At 40.5% G+C, this 22,876-nt stretch overlaps 1 protein-coding gene across 1 annotated transcript in view; it reads right to left on the reverse strand.

Moving 5' to 3' along the window:
* Window positions 1-1,444: 1,444 nt before the first annotated feature.
* Window positions 1,445-22,876, reverse strand: part of Sec8 (exocyst complex component secretory 8) — a 416,647-nt gene continuing 395,215 nt past the window's right edge. Inside the window, exons 26-27 of the mRNA XM_090385352.1 lie at window positions 15,049-15,160; window positions 1,445-1,722 (exon numbers count right to left, since the gene is read on the reverse strand). Of these exons, the coding sequence (XP_090241478.1) occupies window positions 1,555-1,722; window positions 15,049-15,160 (280 nt within the window). The 3' untranslated portion in view covers window positions 1,445-1,554. The remainder of the gene's footprint in view (window positions 1,723-15,048; window positions 15,161-22,876) is intronic.

Here is a 22,876-nt window from a genome sequence, read left to right on the forward strand (position 1 = left end):
AATTTAACACAATTCAAATCAATTTAAAACAATTAAAAATCAAATTAACGCAATTAAAAGAATCTAACGAAAATATTCAAAACGATTTTCCTTCCTGAAGCTGACAATGCTTTTCGACCATATGTCGTGATCACAGGAATGAAAATTAACGAATCGGGTTAAACCTGATACTTAAATAGAGATTATTTGTCTTCGCGCATGCAGGTCCACGCATCGGAGATCAAATACGGCCGCCGAACATTAACCGAATTCTCGTGTAATTTAATTTCAACGGTTTCTGCAATTAATAGTCGCGTATGATTACGTTGAACATTAAGTATTTTGGCCTCGTTAAATAAAAAAGTATGTTTTTCGTTAATGGCATGAAAGGCTAATTCTGACGCTGCTGAACGAGAAGCACGAACTGAGGCTTCATGTTTATTTACACGAATATTAAGATGAAAAAATTTTTTCTCTTAATTATATGCGACTATTAATTGCAGAAACTGTTGAAATTAAATTGCACGAGAATTCGGTTAATGTTCGGCGGCCATATTTGATCTCCGATGCGTGGACCTTTACGCGCATGCGCGAAGACAAATAATCTCTATTTAAGTATCAGGTTTAACCCGATTCATTAATTTACATTCCTGTGATCACGACATACGGTCGAAAAGCATTGTCAGCTTCAGGAAGGAAAATCGTTTTGAATATTTTCGTTAGATTCTTTTAATTGCGTTAATTTGATTTTTAATTGTTTTAAATTGATTTGAATTGTGTTAAATTGTTTATTTAAATTATTTATATTTTACTATAATGTACCGGTAAGTTGTCGATTTTTTCGTTTTTTTCCGTTAATTTCTGGAGGGTATCATACGGAAGTGTTCTACGCACTAGATTGAGGTAAACTTCTCTTATTATTTTACTAATATTATTTTCAATGTAGAACATATTGAGTTGTACAGCTCTGATTCATACTATCTAATGAAATTTAGCATAATCGCAAAATGATGCTTGCCGATTATTTTTAAAACAATATGTGTTGTTCATAAAAAGATGTATTATGTTGTATTTTGTGTGGTGAAATTAATTTTTGTTGTGATATTTCAATTAACATCTTAATTATAACCATGTAATGAGCCTCCTTTAACCTTTAGAGTAAAATATTTTCACATTTTTTTTTTCAGTTTCCAGATTCTTTTTTGATTAAAGATTACAAAAATAGTTTCCTTGAATCTATATGTGAATACACATGTATGTTACAGGGGAGAATGTATTTTAACTTTTTTTTTTTTTTTTTTTTGAAAAAAATAACTACATTCTTTTCTAAGCATTAATGACATTTTAAAACTTCTTCAAACTTTTGGAACTTATCAAAAAAAAACCCCATTAACCTTTTCATGCTTATTGCAATGGTAATTTTTGATGTTATGCATATAAATCACTAACTCACTAGTGAAAGTAATAAACTATAAGCCATAAATTGGTTTTTATAATGTACAATTTTTCTATTTCTATTTTCAATTATCAAAAAAAAATTCCCTTCAATGGCAATCCACAGTTCATCCCCAAAACTTATATAGAAACAGCAACTTCATTTAATATTTCATGTAGTCTTTCCAAATGGGCATGTAGAACTGTAGGATCACTTTCAAGTTCGCTACGATGAAGAAGTTGAAGGGCATTGATATATTCCACTGCTTGAAACTGTGGTCCTCTTTCTACTATTGTGTTTAAAATGTCCTAAAAATGTTAAAGATTCTTCATTTAAGAAAGTGGAAAATTAAAATACTGTTGATTAGTTTTATTTTCATTCTTTTTTAAAAAAAATATTCATACAAAACATCAAAATAAAATGCAAAGGAAGAGAAAATATATCACAATCTTTTGTAAGCACTTTATTTCAATTTTACAAAATGTGAGGGAAAAATCAACGTGAAATGAGTTCTATAAAAACTAATAATTGCGCAAGTGTTTGCACACGTGTGTGAGAGAGAGAGAGAGAGATTTTGCAAAATAAGATTAGAAATAAAAATATGAAAAAAAAATTCTATAAATAGTGCATTACATTTTATCTTGTATAATTCCCCACCCAGTTATAATAGAAGGAATCTGTTAAGCAGAGATGGAATTAATTTCAACACAGGTGGTGAAAAGTATTTGCACTTCCTCTATTGAGCCCTAATGGTTCAAAGAGAGTGATAATTAGAGAGGTTAAGGGAAAGTTACTGGAAAAACTGAGGTTAGTGATATGAGCCAACATTCTTACACCACTTTAAACAGTTGTTTGGTTGTACAGTAACTTTAAAAATAGTACAGTGAGTACATGACCTGCTGGGGGTTCTTATAATATTAATCCAGTGAGAGCCGAAACTATAAAGACTATGAAACAAAGAAAAAAAAAAATGAGAAATTACAGGAGAGTTGTCCAAAAAAAATCCTAGAACTAATCAAATATCCATTTGGAAAATTCTTAGAAGAAATACTGCTAAGCAACTACATGAGACTGCATTATTTTTATATACTAATAGTAGAAGATACATTTTTTAACATATAAATAAATTTAATGGATTTGAAGTAATGGTTAAATCAACAAACTAAATAATACAGATACCAGACACATGGTGCCATTGTGCTATACTGGATGCAGAAATTCAATATGGTAGGTACGGAGTTCTGGTTTTCCTACTCTTGCAAGATTTAAGATAGGCAGTACTAGTTATTCATAAATAACAATAATAATAATAGTAACAACCATCCCGATCATCGTGTCAACCACCAGTATGGTGCCAAAGACCCTACATAACAGCCTAGCAGCAATAGGTCTCCCAGTGAACACCTGTATGATAGTCAGAGTTCCTCGACCAATGGACACCTGACATAACACCACCCTGTGTACTTCATATCAATACACGTCACAAGATGGAACCCCCCAATCAGGGAGAAATAATATAAGAGCAACAACAATAATAATAGTGGCATACCCCCACTCCAACTTAAGCGAGGAGTCAGTTCCATCCAGACAACACAAAAAGATGAAACTAGAAAGATAGGCAAAGAAGACACTCCACAGCAAACATTACAATGACCACCATCAAGACCACATAGATAAAATTGCTTTCAATGCAAGGCTCACAAGTGGGATGCTCTTCCCAGAGACTGAAGGATTCATGCTTGTCATCCAAGACGAGGTAATCAACACCAGAAACTATAGAAAATACATCACCAAAGAGCCCAGAGTGTCAGATGACATGTGTCAACGATTTCACCTGGCCTCAGAAACGATCCAACACAGCACTGCAGGATGCAAAGTAATCACCCAGACTGAGTACGCTCATAGACGCGACCAGGTAGCCAGGATAATACATCAGAAGTTAGCAAGGAAATCCCAGCTGATTAAAGAAAGTGTACCATATTACAAGTACAAACCCCAGACAGTACTAGAGACCCCTTCCCACAAGCTATACTGGGACTGCACCATAATAATGTATAAGACACTCCCACACAACAGACCGGACATAACCCTTATGGACAAAAAGGAAAAGGCTACCTAACTGATTGACATATCGGTGCCCAACACTGGAAACCTCCAGGAAACACATGAGGAAAAAATCAGGACGTACACGAACCTAAAACAGGAGATCAAAGAGATGGGGCATATGCAACAGGTAACAACCATCCCGATCATCGTGTCAACCACCGGTATGGTGCCAAAGACCCTGCATAACAGTCTAGCAGCAATAGGTCTCCCAGAGAACACCTACAAGAAACTCCAGAAAGTCGCAATCCTGAACACTTGTAGGATAGTCAGAGTTCCTCGACCAACAGTAACATCACACATAACAACCAGACTGTGCACTTGGTAGCAATACCCATCATGGGGAGGAACCCCTAGTCAGGGAGAAATTATTATTAAGCATCTGAAGTGGAGAGAGACGAGGTCACAATATTCAGAATAGAAGACGAGTGAAAGGCCTAACAGAATTCGAAAGAATGGATCTCACAAAGACCCATGTGATACCAAAGCAGAGACCCAATAGAACCTTTTGGAGAGTCACAGACCACCTCAATTGGCAAATAATACTGCATTACCTTAATAAGAATGGCGTAACACTGGAGGCCATCCACACAGCCATATACTGTGCTACCATAACTGCCACTAGGATTAATGGAAGAGAAACAAGAGACCAGCAGCAGAAGAACTGAAAAAAGAAAACACCACCAGAATGGGAAAGGACACTTTAACAGAGAAAATAGAAGAATTAAGAGTTGAGATAGGCCAACTGATCCCGTACTAAAGGAGTATTAGGTATAATAAATTGATTGGAAAAGTGAAGAGCAACCTCAAGAGAGACAGCATCTGCAGCAAACATGAGACCAAAAATCAGAGAATAGGAGAAAACTTTGGACACCCTGAAGCAGAACCCCCTCGCACTCAGCAAGAGACTATGCCAATACAAAGATTTCCCAGAGGAAAATAAACAACTGAATCTTCGATGAGGACCAAAGAGCCTTCTACAGGAGTCTCGGAGAAGACAGGAAAGATGGAAACAGATCACCTGAGCAGAAGACAGTCGAAGAGTTCTAGAGCAGTGAAGTAAGACGTAACAGCTGAGTCCCCTGGATAGAACTAGAACGGAAAAAAACAAAGGCCATACAAGATTATTTTTATTAGTCATATGGTGCAAGGAAGCCTGAGGCTTATGCTGCACCAACCATAAAAATAAATAACATTCTGAGTTACCTTGAGAGAGAGAGAGAGAGAAGTAGAAGGGAATCACCAAGAAAGAGAAGAATGATGATATCCAGCTCAGAACCCTGGGTGTGCTAAGCCTATACTCACCAGATGTGAGTCCCTGGGGTTAATATGAGAGAGTAGGAGATTTGGAAGGAAGAAGTAAAACAGTCAATCAGTAACTCCCACAACAGGAAAATGCCAGGAATAGATAACATCCACAACTACTGGTACAAGAAGCTCACTTGCACACACACAAGTACCTAGTAAAAGCAGTTCACCCGACTGATAATGTCCCCAGAGACAATCCCGAAATTCCTCACTCAAGGAGTCACATATCTGAAACCTAATGACCAAGATACCCAGAGAAATACAGGCCAATCACCTATCTCCAAACGATGTATAAGATCCTAACTAGTTGCATAACCAAGAAGATATCAGACCACTTGGAGAGCCAGAACATAATGGCTGAACAGCAGAAAGGATGCAAGGAGGAATTAACCATAGATGCTGCAGATATAGAGCAAGCCTACAAAAAGTGCCGCAACCTGTACACAGCCAACATTGATTACCACAAGGCCTTTGACTCTGCCTTGTAGCTGACTAATAGAGATGCTGAAGTCAACATCACAACCAGACTGATCTCCATCAGGAGAGGAATCTTTCAAGGAGATGCCCGAGTCCACTATGGTTCTATCTAGCACTCAACCCGTTATCCACTATGCACAACAGCAGAAAGTATGGATATTACCTCAAAGAAGGAAGGAAAAACTGCACACCCTCATCCAACTGATGTATGTGGATGACTTCAAGCTCTACGTGGCAACCAAGAAGCAACTCCAGTTCACCGAAGAATTCAGCAATGATATCAGGATGGAATCTGGTCTAGACAAATGCAAGACCCACAGATTGCACCAGGGAAAATTAGTTGGCCGACACTACCAGCTACAGACTCGTAAAGAGATCAAAGCCATGATAGAGAGGGAGAGACCTACAAATACCTGGGGATGATGAAGGCTCAGCAGTTAGAACACAAGGAAATCAAGGTCTGCCCTGCTGAAAGCAAAGCTGAATGGAAGGAACACAGTTAAAGCCATAAACACCTATGCAGCCCCAGTGCTAACAAATTCCTTCGGGGTCATAGACTCGATTAACACCAAGCCAGAGGATATCATGCAAAGACAAGAACTATGATGACCAAGAGCCGCCAACACCAGCCGAAGTCAGATGTGGAGAGACTGACTTGCTTGGAAAGAGGGAGGAAGGCAACCGACAGACCTCATCAAGCAATAGGAAAAAAGTGATAGTTGTTTCCTTCGGCGAAAGCTGAAGGATTAGTTCCAGAAATATGCTGCAGCACGCTACCGGGCCATAAGGAAGATAGACAAGCAGTATACCCCCACTCAACCTAAGTGAGGAGTCCCCTCCTGCCCAGATTGCACAAACCAAGCTAGAACGATGAGCAAAGAAAACACTCCATGGCAGACATTACAATGACTTCCATCAAGATTGCATAGATTAAACTGCTTCCAATGCATTGCAAACAAGCAGGACGCTCTTCTCCGAGACTGAAGGATTCATGCTCGCCAACCAAGACCAGATAATCAACACCAGAAACTATAGAAAATATATCGCCAAGGAGCCTATAGTGTCAGATGACACCTGGCCTCAGAAACGATCCATCACATCACCCAGACTGCGTACACTCATAGACACGACCAGGTAGCCAGGATAATACAGGTACAGAGTTCTGGATTTCCTACTCTTGCAAGATTTAAGATAGACTGTACTAGTTATTCATAAATAATAATAATAATAGTAATGACCATCCCAATCATTATGTCAACCACCAGTATGGTGCCAAAGACCCTACATAACAGCCTAGGCAACAAGTCTCCCAGCGAACACCTACAAGGAACTCCAGAAAGTCGCAATCCTGAACACCTGTAGGATAGTCAGAATTCCTCGACCAACAGTAACACCAGATACAACCACCACCCTGTGTACTTGGTAGCAATACACGTCACGAGGTGGAACCCCCAATCAGGGAGAAATAATATAAGAGCAACAACAACAATAGTGGCACACCCCACTCAATCTAAGCGAGGAGTCACCTCCCGCCCAGATGGCAAAAAAAGATGCAACTAGAAAGATGGGCAAAGAAGACACTCCACGGCAGACACTACAATGACCTCCATCAAGACCACATAGATAAAACTGTTTCCAATGCAAGGCTTATGGGTGAGACGCTCTTCCCCAAGACTGAAGGATTCATGCTCGCCATTCAAGATCAGGTAATCAACATCCGAAACTAGAGAAAATACATCCCCCAGGAGCCCAGAGTGTCAGATGACACATGTCAATGATGCCACCTGGTCTCAGAAATGATCCAACACAGCACTGCGGGATGCAAGGTAATCACCCAGACTGAGTACACTCATAGACATGACCAGTTAGCCAGGATAATACATCAGAAGTTAGCAAGGAAATCCCAGTTGATCAAAGAAAGTGTACCATATTACAAGTATGAACCCCAGGCAGTACTAGAGACCCCTTCCCACAAGCTGTACTGGGACCGTGCCATAATAATGGATAAGACAATCCCACACAATACACCAGACATAACCCTTGTGAACAAGAAGGAAAAGGTTACCTATCTGATTGACATAGCAGTGCCCAAAGCTGGCAACCTCCAGAAAACTCATCAGATAAAAATCAGGAAGTACACAAACCTAATACAGGAGATCAAAGAGATGTGGCATATGCAATAAGTAACAACCATCCCGATCACTGTGTCAACCACTGATATTTGGCCAAAGACCGTACATAATAAGCTAGCAGCAATAGGTCTCCCAGAGAACACCTACAAGGAACTCCAGAAAACTGCAATCCTGAATGCCTGTAGGATAGTCAGAGACAGTGGTGAATTTCCGCACAGGCGCACGAGGCGCACGCCTGGGGCCTCGTAAATCGAGGGGGCCTCAAATTTCAGGTCTCAAAAAAAAAATTGTTTAATTTTTAATTTTTACACTCATCTTTATTACCGTTACTGAATAAAACTATAATTTTAGATGAGAAGTTAGTAAACTCTTATGCGAATATCCCTACATATTATATGAAATATCTATGCGAACTAAGTGAATCTGAAGTAGAATCATATTATCATTAATGCTTAAATTAAACACTTTCAGTTTTTTCCTAGTGGAGGTAATTCCACGAATGAAGAACCCTGTGACGATATTGCTCAAGAAACGATATTAAATTTGTTTGTGGAGGCAGTTCAAAACTAATCGCAACTAATTGGGAACAATAATCAAGCACAGTAGTCTTTTAAAGTCTCTGAAATCACTACTGCGCTGGCTCACATGTAACGGAGCATTGTCTTTTTTAATAGCTTTCGGAACTAATATATCACTCACGAATCTGTTACAAATTACTAGATTTTGGTGTGGTTGGTGTTTTAGCGTAGGAGTATTTTTGTTTTGTTATCAAGTATCTGTAATATCTTATGTATTGTTTATATGTTTATCAAAACTGAATTGTTTGACGAGGCATAACATTTATAGCAAGTGATAATTGGGAATTAATTTTTTAATTCCCAATTAATAAAATATGTATGAAAGAATTGCACAACCAAAATGATTAAAACCGCAACACCAAATCTAGAGCGCGTCCTATAGTAAAAACGTGCGTGTAGAATGCCCACCAGGAAGGAATAAAATGCAAACGTATGAAGTGACGAATCGGAATATGCTAACATGATACGAAGTAACCAAGCAAGAGACCAATAATGTACAGGACAAGAATACATGCCAAGTGGTTGGAATGATTTCCAGATATTCAGATAAGAGCGAATAGAAGACCAGAGAAGGACCAATGTCATGAAGAGCTTGATAATTCCTGCAATCTTAGAAAAAAATCAAGCAGGATGTGAGTCACCAACTAGAAAGAAAAAAATATGAACATAGAAGAACCTGAGGAGGAAGAGTAAAAAATACAACCCAGATCAGCTGAAATACAAACAGATAAAGTCATGATATCCAGAATAGAAGATGAGCAGAAGATGGTTCTAACAGAATTCCCATACCAAAGCAGAGACTCAACAGAATCTTGTGGCAAGTCGCAGACCACCTCAATTAGAAAATAATTCCAGATTACCTTAACGTGACACTGGAGGTCACAGCCGCTAGAATCAATGGAAGAGAAACAAGAAATCAGCAGAAGAAACAAACAAAAAAAAAAGGAACTGCCAGCTTGGGAAAAAAACTTCAGCAAAAGATAGAACTAAGAGTCAAGAGAGGGCAATTGACCAAGTACCAACAGCATAATAGGAGTAAGAAGTTGATTGAAAAGTGAAGAGCCATTCTTATAAAAGCCAACACCCAGAAGACCAAAAATCAGAGAGAACAGGAGAATATTTAAGATACACTGCAGCAGAACCTCCTCATAATCAGCAACAGACTGAGCCGATACAAAGAGCTCCTAGAGGAAAACAAATGACGGAATATACAGAAATCAAAGAGCCTTCTACAGGAATATTGGACAAGAGGAGAAAGAAGGTAATGGGCCAACTGATGGAATGAACGAATGAGAGGAATTCTGAGGCAAAACATTCAGCAGTGAAGTGAGAAATAACAGCTGAGCTTCAAGGACAGAACTAAAACAAAAGAAAACCAAGGGTATACAAGAGATGACAGAATGAGAGATTTATGAGGAATGAAATACAACAGGGTATCAAGAAGTCTCACAACTGGCAATAACCAGGAATAGATAACATCCACAACCACTGTTACAAGAAGCTCACTTACACACACAAGCACCTAGCAAGCAGTTCACCCATATGATAAGTCATCCAGAGACAATTCTAGAGTTTCTTACTTGAGGAATCACATACCTGAAGGCAAAGGACCAAGAAACAAGAAATGTGGTGAAATACAGGCTGATTAACTGTCTCCCAACAATACACAAGAACCTGAACGGATGCATAATAAAGATTTCAGATCACTTGGAGAGCCAGAACATCATTGTTGAGCAAAGAAGGGAAGGCTAGCAAGCAGATTAGCAAAGGATTCAAGGAAATTTTAACCACTGATGCAGCAGTTATGGAGCAGACCTACAAGCACCGTAAACTATACACAATCTACATCGACTACTGAAAAGCTTCGACTCCATGCCTCACAGTGGGCTAACAGAGACGCTGAAGATCTACAAAGTCAATATGATAGTAACAAATTTCCTAGAAGCAAGAAGAAATGAAGTACCATCATCAAGGTCAAGAACACCACAACAAAACCGATCCCCCCCCCACCATCAGGAGAGGAATCTTTCAGGGAGATGCCCGGAGCCCACTTTGATTCTGTCTAGCACTCAACCTGCAATCCATCATGCTCAACAACAGCAGATACAATATCCTCAAAGAAGAAAGGAAAAACCTGTACACCCTCTCCCAACTGATGTACACGGGTGATATCAAGCTCTATGCAGTAACCAAGAAGCAACTATCATGCCTCACTAGATAACCAAAGAATTGAGCAGTGCCATCAGGATAGAATTTGGACTAAACAAATGCAAGACTAACAGATTGCATCAGGTGAAATCATCAGTCTGCCAAAACTACCAGATGCAGACTGTTTAAAATATCAAAGCCACAAGAGAGAGAGAGCCCTACAAATACCTGGGTATGATGCAGGATCAGCAGCTACAGCATAAGGTCTGCCTGACTGAAAAATACTATCCGACTCAGAAGCCTGCCTCAAAGCAAAGCTGAATGTAGGAAACACAGTTAAAGCCATGGTGAAACATACACATTCGGGATCAAAGAGTGGACTAATACAGAGCTGGAGAAGATCATGAGAAAGGCAAGGCAAGGACAGTGATTACCAAAAGCCACCAACGCCAGCTAGAGTCATACATGGAGAAGGAAGGGGCTTGATTGGCCTCATCAAGCAACATAAGAAAGTGATAGACAACCTGAAGGGCTACCTCCAGAAAAACACAGTGCCACTCTACCAGGCCTTAAGGAAGATAGACAGGAGGGACACTTCACTCAACCTAAATGAGGAGATCCCTCACACCCTGACAAGAAACAGGTAAAAATAAGGACAAAGACACTATATCAGATACTACAATGAAATCCATTAAAATCACAGATAAAATAGCTTCAAATACATGGCTCATGAGCAGAGTGCTCTTCCCTGAGATGGAAGGATTCATTCTTGCCATCCAAGACCAGGAAATAAACACCAGAAACTATAGAAAATACATCATTGAGGCACCTGGCCTCAGAAACAATTAAACACATCACCGCAGGATGCAGAGTGATCATCAAGATGGACTGCACTCACAGACACAATCAAGTTGCCAGGATAATACATTTTTTTTTTTTTTTTTTTTTTGATTTGGTAGTTGTTGGCGCATCGGCTTCTGTGGCCATATTGCACCTCCGAAGGTTTTTGCAGTACTTTGATCCAAGCCCGAGGCGGGAATCGAACCCGCGACCTTGGGGTTGCTGGGCAGGTACTTTACCCACTCGGCTAGCCCGGTCGGCTAGGATAATACATCATAAGCTAGCAAGGAAATACCAGTTGATTAAAGAAAGTTTACCGTATTAAAAGAACAAACCTAAGGTTGTAATAGAAACCCCAACCCAGAAGCTATTTTGAAATCACAATATAATAATGGACAAAACAATTGAGCACAGCAGGCCGGACATAACCCTCATTGGCAAGAAGGAAAAGGCTACCGATCAGATCGACAAAGTGGTGCACAACCGCCAACCTCCAGAAAACCTACAAGGAAGAGATCAGGAGGTCAAAGAGAAGTGGCATATGGAACAAGTAACAACCACCCTGATCACCATGTCAACCACCAGTATGGTGCCTAATAAGACCCTACATAAGAGCTTAGCAGCAATAGGCCTTCAGAGAAACCTACAAAGAACTCCAGTAAGTCACAATCCTGAACACCAGTAGGAAAGCAAGGGTCCTTGACGAACAGTAATAACAGCCTGACATAACAATCATCTTGTGCACTTGGTATTAGTACCCGTCACAAGATGGAACCCCCTATCAGGGAGAAATAATAACATAATAATAATCAACAATGCTGCAGTTATAGAGTAAGCTTACAAGAAGCACCTCAAACTGTACATGGCTTATATTGACTACAGCAAGGCCTTCGTCTCCATGCTCCATAGCTGTCTGATAGAGACATTTTAGAACATAAAGAGATCGAGGCTCACCTAACTGAGAAATACCAACAGAGACTGAGAAGCCTGATAAAATCAAAGCTGAATGGTAGGAACATAACCATAAACACTTTTGCAGTCCCAGTAGTAGCTTACTCCTTCAGGATCAAAGATTGGACCAACACCGAGCTGGAGGAGATTTTGAGATTGACCAAGATAATGATGAGTAGGAGCCACCAATGCTACCCAAAGTCAGCCATCAAGAGACTGACCATAGCATGGAAAGAAGAAGAAAGGAGTTTGACTGACCTCATTGAACTAGAGAAGGCAATTAAGAACCTGCAGGATTACTTCCAGGAAAACACATACCAATCTACCAAGCCATAAGAAAGCTAGACAAACGGAACAACATTCAACTTTAACAAGGTGAACCCACTCAAACAGATTGAAGAAACAAAGACAGAAAAATGGATGAAGGCACTCCATGGCAGACACTAGAATGACCTCCATCAAAATTACATACAGTAGCTTTCAATGCATGGCTCATAAGCAGGAAGCTCTTTCTTAAGACCCAAAGAATTGTGCTCATCATTCAAGACCAGGTAATCAACACTGGGAACTACAGGAAATACATCGCTATGAACCCTTGAGTGACAGATGATACAAGTCAACAATTCAGCCTTTTGATAATGATTTTGACATTAATCCTGCTTGTGATGTATGGCAGCAATGTAAATTTTTTTTTGCTGCAGGAGCAGTCCCAAACCTTATGAAGAGGTGTATCAGTTGTAGAAGTTGTTGTAATGTCGACACACCTCAGAAATTGGACCCATGGTTGGAAGGTTACATAACCGCACTTTCCGAAGAAGGGTACAGTTATGCAAAAATGATTGATAGGTGCAAGTTGAAAAATTTTAGTGTATCAAAGTTTGGTATCCATAAGGTTTTGAATGGCAAAGGAAAATTCTGCAAAGCTGCTGCAAGTGGGTGAAAAACACTGAAGAAATTGCAACCTGCTCCAAGTCGGGTGTAGAGTGATAAACCAGCAAAGGTTTTAGCTTAAAATCTCCAGAGGGAGCTGGCACCCAACAGGAGAGTGAACCTATCATTCATAGGCTTATGCCCAAGTAAACTATCCTCATCCTTAGTGATGTACATTCTCCAGGGCATTCACTTCCAAAGAGGCCAGATTTGTCAACATTCAAACCTTGCTGGGGAAGATAATCCTCCAGATCAACAGGAGGATTATTTTCTTTTTAAGGGTCTAAGTTGGCCTTTAAAAAGGCCTTTATCAGCATTGGATGCCTCTACAGGCCTTACAACACTTTTGATAATCGCCCTGTTTTTGAAGTGCTCGAACCAGCCTTTGCTGGCTTTAAAGTCTTCAAAGCACACAGCACTGCCACTGGTTGATGAAGCTTTAAGTTTCAGATCGTCATAGATCTACATAGCAGGTTCACAGATAAATTGTCTAGGAACTGTCACTTGTCATCTGCTTTTTCCTTATCCATATTAACAAAATTTTTCTATTTCCACAATAAAATCTCTGCTCTTATGCATCGAAGAGGACTCATCACTAACTTTAACACCCTTTAGAATGTCCTTTTGTTTAACTATTGTAGAAATGGTTGACCGAAGGAAACCATGCTCATGCACTAATTTTTACTCCTTCATGTGTTTTTATAATCTTCTGCTTCAACTTTAATGGAAATTTTATTCTTAACTTGATTTTAGGAGCCACGGTTATTAATTTCAATTTATTTAATTAATTAATTTAAAAATAACCACAATTAAATTAATTATAATTCACAAAAATACATTCTGTTTACACTAAACAACCACACCAAATGGAAGATAAATAAAGAACAACAATGCCCATTTTTCAGAACAAATTCAAAGCAAAGCAGGGATGTTGTGCTGAACAATAACAAAGAGATGCTGACTGGTTGAGAACAAGCATACAAGAATACATGGGTGACGTTTCACACACTGACTGGCCAAAACTTTGTCTCACGCCTATGGAAATTTCCAGCTATGCATTGTTCCCAGCCACACTGGAAAGCCATCGATTGCTGCAAATCATCAGTCTTTAAATTGAAAGCCCTTAAGGTAAAATGAAAGCCCTCAGGGTAAAGCGGGTTCCTGAGAATATCGGATGTTGATCTTAACAGAAGTCGAGGCCCTCACTGTACCTCCTAATAATAATCAGTATTTCTATGCATGTAGAGATATGATGCAAGAAATGTGAGTTTTCAAGTCTTTGAACCTTATTGTTAACAATAAGGTTAACCTGGGGGTGGTGGTGCAGGCAGATATGAAGTTCTCTGAGCAGTGCAGACGAGCTGCAAGAGTAGCTCATGGTGTATTGTCAATGATATATAGGAATTTTTCTAGCAGGGATAAGGAGGTGATTATTCCCTTGTATAAGGCAATGGTCAGGCCACACCTAGAGTACTGTATACAGGCCTGGAGGCCTCATTTCAGGAAGGATGTAGAGCTGCTGGAACGAGTACAGAGAAGGGCAACTAGATTGGTGAATGGGACAAAGGGGTTCTCTTACGAAGAAAGGCTTAAGTTTTGCAAATTACAGTGTCTGGAAACTAGGCACCAGCGGGGTGATCTGATAGAGGTGTACAAAGCCTTAAATGGTTTGAGCATGCTCAATGCTGATGGGATTCTTCCTCTAGCTCAGAAAAATCACCTGAGAGGGCATAAATTCAAATTGAGGAAAGACAGATGTAGGATAGATGTGCGGAAATTTGCCTTTAGCCAGCGGGTGGTTGGTGGGTGGAACAGACTTCCATCCCTTGTCGTGGAAGTTGATAGCCTAAATAAGTTTAAGGCTCAGCTGGACAGGTATTTCGAACGAACAGAGGGGTGAAGTGGAAGTGGTTATTTTTATTTATTTATGTTACTTTTTTTTTTTTTTTTTTTTTTTTTTTTTTTTGGCTGATGCTGCATAAGCTTGCTTTCTTGCATCAAATGCCTCTACTAATGCTAATGCTAATAATAGCTATTTAGCAAAAATTGAATATTTCAGTTAAGCTGAAAGTTTCAATTTGGTTTGTCCTATCAATAACCACAAAAATTGCTTCCTGATAATGTCTCAATTTTACACCAATAACAATATCTTTAGGTGCTGACTAACCTGAGATGAATGGTAGAACAGCTCAAAGTACTGTCGTGCATGATCTAAAGCCACTTCACGACTCATGGTGATAGTAGTTAAGTTTTGTTGAATTGCAAAGATATTTCTACACCTGTTTATAAAAAAAAGAAAATATATATCCATAATTACTGCTTCTTCATTAAAAGTAATGAAAATAAACTATAGCACTACATTTCTATAGCATATACTACATGTAAAATGAAATGAATGTTGAAAGTAACATAAGGAAGCAAATTAGAGCACAAAAAAAAGACAAAATTAGACCTGAATTTAAAAACTGAAATGGAGTCATAATAAAAATATTGCTTATATAATATTCATTTTACTATAAAGTTTACTGATTTTTTATTAAAAAAATCAGAACTAAAATCTAATCAATAAGAAGACCCTCTTAACAGTATATAATACAGTCAGTCCTCATATAACACATGTTTACACTACACGAATTCGATCATAGGCGATTTATAAATAGGGGAATGATACCTTACATAATACAAACCGAATTCGCTTATGCACAATTCGCCTTTGTGTTTACAAGAAATGGCAGTCGAACGCAGAATCACCCCAACCAAACGAAACACGATAGGAATGAAGAGAAGATTCTGAAAATGTATTTATGTTTTTTATATCAGTGAAGGGGAAACACATTTCACCCTAATAACGTAAAAACCAACACAATTCCAGCTATCGGTATAATCGCAAATGCAATTAGATCGAGTTTACTACCAGTTTATAACAGATTCCACTAGCAGAAACGCAACTGGAAATTGTTTTTATTGTTTTATGGTAGTAACGCCTAGAAATGTGCTTTAGTAAAATGTGAGGTGTTAATAGTGTATCTCTGCCTTTACGGTGTTGTTTATTCAGTTGCGACACACGCACAGCTTTGTTTATGTGTATCAAGCGTGCCTCCTCGTTTTGTAATTGTGCTTTATTCCTTAAAAATGAGTAAAATACTTAAAAGGTGTGAAAAGGAAGCTTCCTGGTGAAAACACTGTAGATTCAGAGATAAAAAGAAAAGCAATATCGATAAACAGAGGTGGACTCGGTCAAAAATTCTTACCCGGGAAAATTTAGTGGCCTCATACTATGGTTTATGGCCAAAATCACGCTGGCCTCCAGCCCACCGGGGTTTCCCCCGGGTAAGGCTTGTGGCCAGTCCGCCTCTGTCAATAGAGAAAAAATATGAAATTGTGAAACGCTTTGAGCGAAATGAAAGACCATGTGATATTGCATGTGCTACAGGCCTAAATGAGGCAACGCCGAAAATTACAAAGAATGCAGAGAAAATAAAAATAACTTTCATAGCAGGAACAACTCAAAGTGTAATTAAAATCCATTAGATTAAGACACAAAGAATTGGAAGAGATGGAACGGCTGTCATCTGTTTGGACAGAAAATCAAACAAAAAACAAGTTTGCTTATGATAGAAGCAAAAGCATTAGCAATATTACGTAATAAAATACATAAGTATTTTATTGCGAAAATTTATTGTTTGGTAATGTTTTGGTTACAAATGTGTGTTCAATCTTGGGTGGTCGGCACATAACCGTTTTTTTCCCATATGGCCTGTTGTTCATATTGCATGATTTTGCATTGCACGAGGGTTTCTAGGAACACAACTATCGTGCTATACGAGGACTGACTGTATGCAAATAGCAAGAAATTTTTGAAACTTTTTAATTCCTCCATCAGAAAAGTGTACGCTTCAACTATAGTCTCATCAGTAATAAATTAAAACTAGGAGTCCAAAAATAACAGGACATTTTATTAATTTGCCCTGGAGAGACCATGACAAGTTCATGGGAATAGAATTTTTCTCAGAATGGCTTGTGTTTGTTAACAGCAGAGGCTTTTTTATAGTGATAGAAATATAGTTAAATTGAGGGGGAACAAGGATATTTGCTGAAGCTATAAAAGCAGTGCCTCTGCCTTTAGTTGCTAACAGCAATCACTGTAAGAGGTGAAAGTGATTCTTGTATTGCTTCTAGTGAGACATGCAGAAGCCTGGAAAGCATGATCCTGAGGATTACAAGACCAGCTGTATGTCCTCATGGCATAAGCAAATCCATGGGCTGTGTGTTACTACAGCAAATTATAGAAGTGCAAATATAATTACATGTGCACTATTGCAGTGGCTGTCAGGAATCCCAACATAACTGTGACAAGAATAACACACCTGTGCTTGGAAAGGGTGGCCTGCACTCACATTGTTAATCCATTGGGAGAGCTATATATCATCTCTCTGTACTGCCACCCAAGGAACAGACATCCAACCAGCCATCCAATACCTAAATCAAGTACAAACAGAACTTGTGGGTTCTAGGATCCTCGTATCTGAGGACCTAAACTGTCGTTTGCCACTGTGGCATAGTGAGACGCCTGAACATCGAGAAGCCAGGAATGGCCAATATGTGGAGGAATTCCTGGCTAACAGCGGCTTCATTGTCTTAAATCAACCAAACAATCTTCCCACATTTAGATCCACTCTCTGGGAGTGGCCACTCTACATGCAACAATGGCTACCAGATCCCTTGCTGGGCACCTAAATGATTGGACGGTGCAGGAAGGCTGGACTTCCTCAGACCACAGGGCTATCACCTTTATGATGCGCAGATCGCTTCACAGGACTCAAACAAACAGTTACAAACTCAAAAGATATGCCATTGACAAGGCCAATTGGAACAACTTTCAAGAAGCCATAATTAGGAACACAGAAAACCTGTCTTCCAATAACTTCCAAAACCAAACCCCCGATCAACACCAGTGTGCTGTCACTAACGCCATCCTGCAAGCAGCTGACCAGTCGATCCGGAGAAGGGCCCCCGGCCAAGCGCTGTGCCATGGTGGTCGCAGGAACTTGACCTACTTAGGAGAGATATGAACAGGAAAAGACGTGCCTTGCAAAGAGCCAGACGGTCCTGGCCTGGCCTGGCCTCCTCCTCCTGAGGTTGAACCACTCAGACAACAATACAGGGAGGCCAGGAATAACTACACTGCGATGATCAGGCTGCGGAAGAAACTGTCCTGGGAGCATCTAGTTTCCACAGTCGGCAATACAGACCCATGGAGCATCATATATAGAATAACCACAAACAAGTTACCAGGAGAGAGAGGTCACACCCTCCTCCATCACCCCACAAGGCACCATGACCAACAACTGGCATGACACCATCAACAACATTCTCAATGCCACCTTGAAACTCATCGAAGAGGACAACACACCTCAACAGCAACAGCTGTGCCATACCAACAAAACCTACCAATCAGCCCGAGTGGAACAACCATTCACTCTGCAAGATTTACAAACTGCCGTACATAAAATAAAAAACAAAAGAACCCCGGGACTGAACATGCTTGAACCAGAACTGGTAAAAAAGGTGGTCAAGTATGCCCCGAACGTGCTGTTAGACTTATATAACCACTGTCTTCATCAGGGCTGGTTCCTCTCGGATTGGAAGGTAGCCAGCATAAAATTAACCATAAAAAACCCATCAAACAGCCACATATACCAGAGTCCTACCGACCTATAGCCTTCCTGTCTGTACTCAGCAAAGTCCTGGAACAACTTCTTAGACAGAGGCTTGAAGTACATTACACCACAGCAAAATTAACAACAGACAAACAATTCGGATTCAAACCGGGGAAATCCACTCTGGATGCACTAGAATATATCATGAATGCCACATCAAACTGCCAACGAAAGTACCTTCTTCTCATCTCTGTGGACTTTGTGGGGCATTCGATGACCTCTGGTGGCAGAGCATCCTCGCAAGACTAAGAGCTGCCAACCTGCCAACAAACCTATATGGATGCATTCAGAGCTACCTGAACGATAGGAGGGTCCTAGTGCAGGCTCCCTACTGCAAGGTTGAGTGCCAGGTACACAGGGGCTGCCCTCAGGGCTCTGTACTCGGTCCCCTCCTATGGAACTATGTGCTGGATGAGTTCCTCTCCCTGGAACTGGGGGTCATGCAAGCGCTCGCATACACAGATGACCTCTCCCTAATCCTCTCAAGATTCAAGAGCACAACTGGAAACCCTTGCCAACTCAGCACTTTCTACACTAAGAGTAAAAAAAAGTAAAGTAAAGTGCAGCCATTATCAACCCACTGCAGGATGGAAGCCTCCTCAACAATTCATGCTGAGGGAAATGGACCATAATCTGCCACGCTGGTCCAGTACGGGTTGGCAGATCGACCGTATTCAGCAGTCAGGGGCTTGAACCCCGGTCTACTCAAAGAGCGTGTGCTACTGCACTCCCGCTCCTGCCCACTCGGCTACGGAGAGCTACTACACTAAGAGAGTGGACTGAAACTCATCACCTTAATATCTCTGCCACCAAAACCCAATCTATCCTACTAAAGGGATATCCAACTCCTACCACCACCACAGATAAAAATCTACAACAGAACGATCAAGTTGGTCACAGAACTCAAGTATCTAGGAGTGATCCTGGACCGAAATTTATCATTTACACCCCATTTAAAATACGTCCAGAAGAAAATGAAAAACTACACTGCCAGGATTACCTGCTGCGACTGGGGACTGAAAAGACAAACCCTAGCAATACTTTACAAAGCAGCCATCATCCCTGCGATTGCATATGCTTCTGGTGTCTGGCACCATAAGGCCTCTACAGCGGTAAACCTTCGGCTACTCAACATCATTCACCGACCGATTTTATCAACCCTCACCAGAGCGTGCAGCACCGTATCTACTCATGCCCTGCAAGTACTCACTGGGACACTCCCCCTTGAACTTGAAGTGATTCGCTTAGGTATGTTACAGCAGCTTGGATGCAGAAATCCAACTGTTTTCCAGGATCACACCACAGACCCAACTGCAAAGCGGACAGTGGAGAAGAAAAGACTCCAGATCTATTTGCGATCAAAATGGCAGCAGCAGCACTGGACGACCTCCACAAAAGGGGAAGTCACGCAGAAGTTCCTCCCCGATCTACAGCAAATATACCCACAGTATCTGGCATGGCTTTGCCCTGGATTGTACAGCACATATCTCCTAACAGGACACGGAGTGATCCGCCACAAATTACACCTTCTCGGACTCAAAAACAACTCAATGTGTGCATGTGGCTCTCTAGAGACCTGGGGACACCAGATGCATGACTGCGAACTTTATGAAGATCTTCATGTTCAATTAATCATCCAAATGCACTTGGATGATTACTACAGAACACTACTTACTGGAAGACAAAGCCTCATATATAGCATTCACCAAGTTTTCCCAGAACCTGTATGTCAGATGATTGATCATTCCTCTGACTGCAAACCTCGAATAAACGTGTCAAACAAAGCTTCCCAGAGACCCCAAACCAGACGTCACGTTTGACTGTTTGATCCATCATGCAGGACAAAACTGGAACTCTTCCGAGAAGTGACAAAACTACACTTCCCAGAACACAGACTACTGGAAGGTACAACAGTCCAATGAGTGACTCCCAACTATGACATTTCGCACAACCTACTCAGCCAAACCAACACTGGATCACCTCTGCTGAGCCTCAAGTTTTTCTGGATGGTGCGGCCCTGACCCCGCAGTCTGGTCTGCTCCCACCCATGCACACAGGCCACATTGGTGACTTGAGCCAGCTCCCTTGTCGGGCTCACTATTTCACCTCTTCCTGGCAGGAAGGGGAGGGGACTGTTTGCTATCCCCTCCCCTCCACCCTATTTCTTCCCCCTGGTGGGGCATGGGCATGCCCCACTGTAAACTGGAGTTACCTTCCCTTTCAGCTCCATATTTCTATCTATCTCCCTCCAGTCTTCAGCCTTCACCCCACTCTATATGACAGCAATGTGAACAAGCCCCACACAATCTAAATTAATTTTGTCAAACATTTTGGATTTCTCCTAGCGCTTCCCGCGTCGCAATCATTTTTTTTTTTTTTTTTTTTTAGGTCCTAGCCACTGAAATCTCAGGAAATTAGGTGGTAGGACCTGCCAGAGTGAACTGTATACTAGTGGGTAGTGGGTGCCTGGTCTGCCTCCACATGGCAAAAGTGGAGTAACGTCGGGCCTCAGTAGGGGTCTGGCAGTTAGATGACCAGAAAAACAACAGTACAAAGCATCACATATACAAAGTCCACACATTTTTAAATCTTTGGCTTTTCAGTCAACTGGTTCACCCACAATGTAAACTATGCAGAGATGGGGGAAATCCCTGGTGCCGTTTGACTCTAAACACACTTTACACTTTATTGTTGAGTACAGTAAATAAATCTGATGAATTTGAAGAACAGTTAAGTCATCGCATGTGGAGATTGTAGGGATATCGGAGACAGGTACCACTCAGGCATAGGGTATAATGTGTACAGAAAGGACAGAAAGAACAGAAGGGGGGGAAGCAATATTCTTGGTTAAGAGGAAGAATCTAAGACAGTGGACTTGGATAATGTGGGTAGTGAGTGGCCAGTATAATGTTGAGTTCATGTGGCATGACATAAACACTGAGAAAAGAAAAATGGCAGTAGAAATGTGTTATTGGCTGGCCAAATAATTTTGATGAGTATAATGAACAACTGCACAAATAAATAGAATGGGCCAGCAAATCAAAATGTCTTATAATGGTAAATGTTAACCCAGTGCCAGTCACACAGAACCTAACAGGTGTCCTTCTGAAATATGATGCACATTAATCATTAATTAATGATTAAAGATTTGAAATTTCTCCCAAACACATTTCACATATCCATTCCCTCTAAAATTTTGTCCAGTTCCTCCTTGAATTCATTTAAGCTATCAACTTCCACGATGACAGATGGAAGTTTGTTCCGGCAATCAACTACCTGCAGGCTAAAAGCAAATTTCTGCATATCCATTCTACAACTGTCTTTCCTCAATTTGAATTTATGCCCCCTCAGGTTTGCAATCCGAACAAGAGGAAGCATCCCATCAGAACTGAGCCTGCTCAATGCATTCAAGGTCTTATACACCTCAATCAGATCACCTCACAGGTGACTAGTCTACAGATGATGCAATTTGCAGAACATAAGCCTTTCTTGGTAAGAGGAGCCCTTTGTTCCCTCACCAATCTTGTTGCCCTTTGTGCACTTGCTCAAGCAACTCTACATTCTTCCTAAAATGAAGCCTCCATACCTGTATGCAGTACTCAAGGTGGTGCCTCACCAATGCCTTATACAAAGGGATAATCACCTCCTTTTCCCTACTAGCAAAATTCCTGAATGTCATTAACAATATCCCATGAATTGCTCTGGCAGCCTGTCAGCACTGCTTAGAAAAACTTCATATCTGACTGAACAATTACTCCCGGTCTTTTTCATTATCTACCACCTTAAGTGTAGTACCACACAGTTGCTACATTTCTCTGGTGTTACTGCTACCCATATACAGTACTTTGCATTTGTCAATGTTAAACTTAAGTTGCCACTTCTCAGCCCATCTGCCCAACTTTTCTAGATCAAGCTGCAGTAGCACACTGCCATTACTGTCATTAACAACCCTGCCAACCTTCATATCATCTGCAAACTTCGACTTTAATCCTGATATACCTTCATCAATATCACTGATAAATATACAAAACAACAGTATGCACAACGCCGAAACCTGGAGGATTCCACTAATAACATTAGTCCACAAAGAGCAGCATCCATTGATTATTACTCTCTTGTCCCTCTCCCACTCAACCACCCTTTTATCCATTGTAGCAACTTACCCTTAATACCATACTGCTCCAATTTGTACAGTAGTCTTCCATGCACAACAGCATCAAAAGCTTTCCTGAAATCTATGTATATGATATCAAAATTATCTTTTGCATCCAATTC

Source organism: Mastigoproctus giganteus, chromosome 11 (genome assembly GCF_048544385.1).
Source record: "Mastigoproctus giganteus isolate SK-2022 chromosome 11, ASM4854438v1, whole genome shotgun sequence".
Classification (NCBI taxonomy): Eukaryota; Metazoa; Arthropoda; class Arachnida; order Uropygi; family Thelyphonidae; genus Mastigoproctus; species Mastigoproctus giganteus.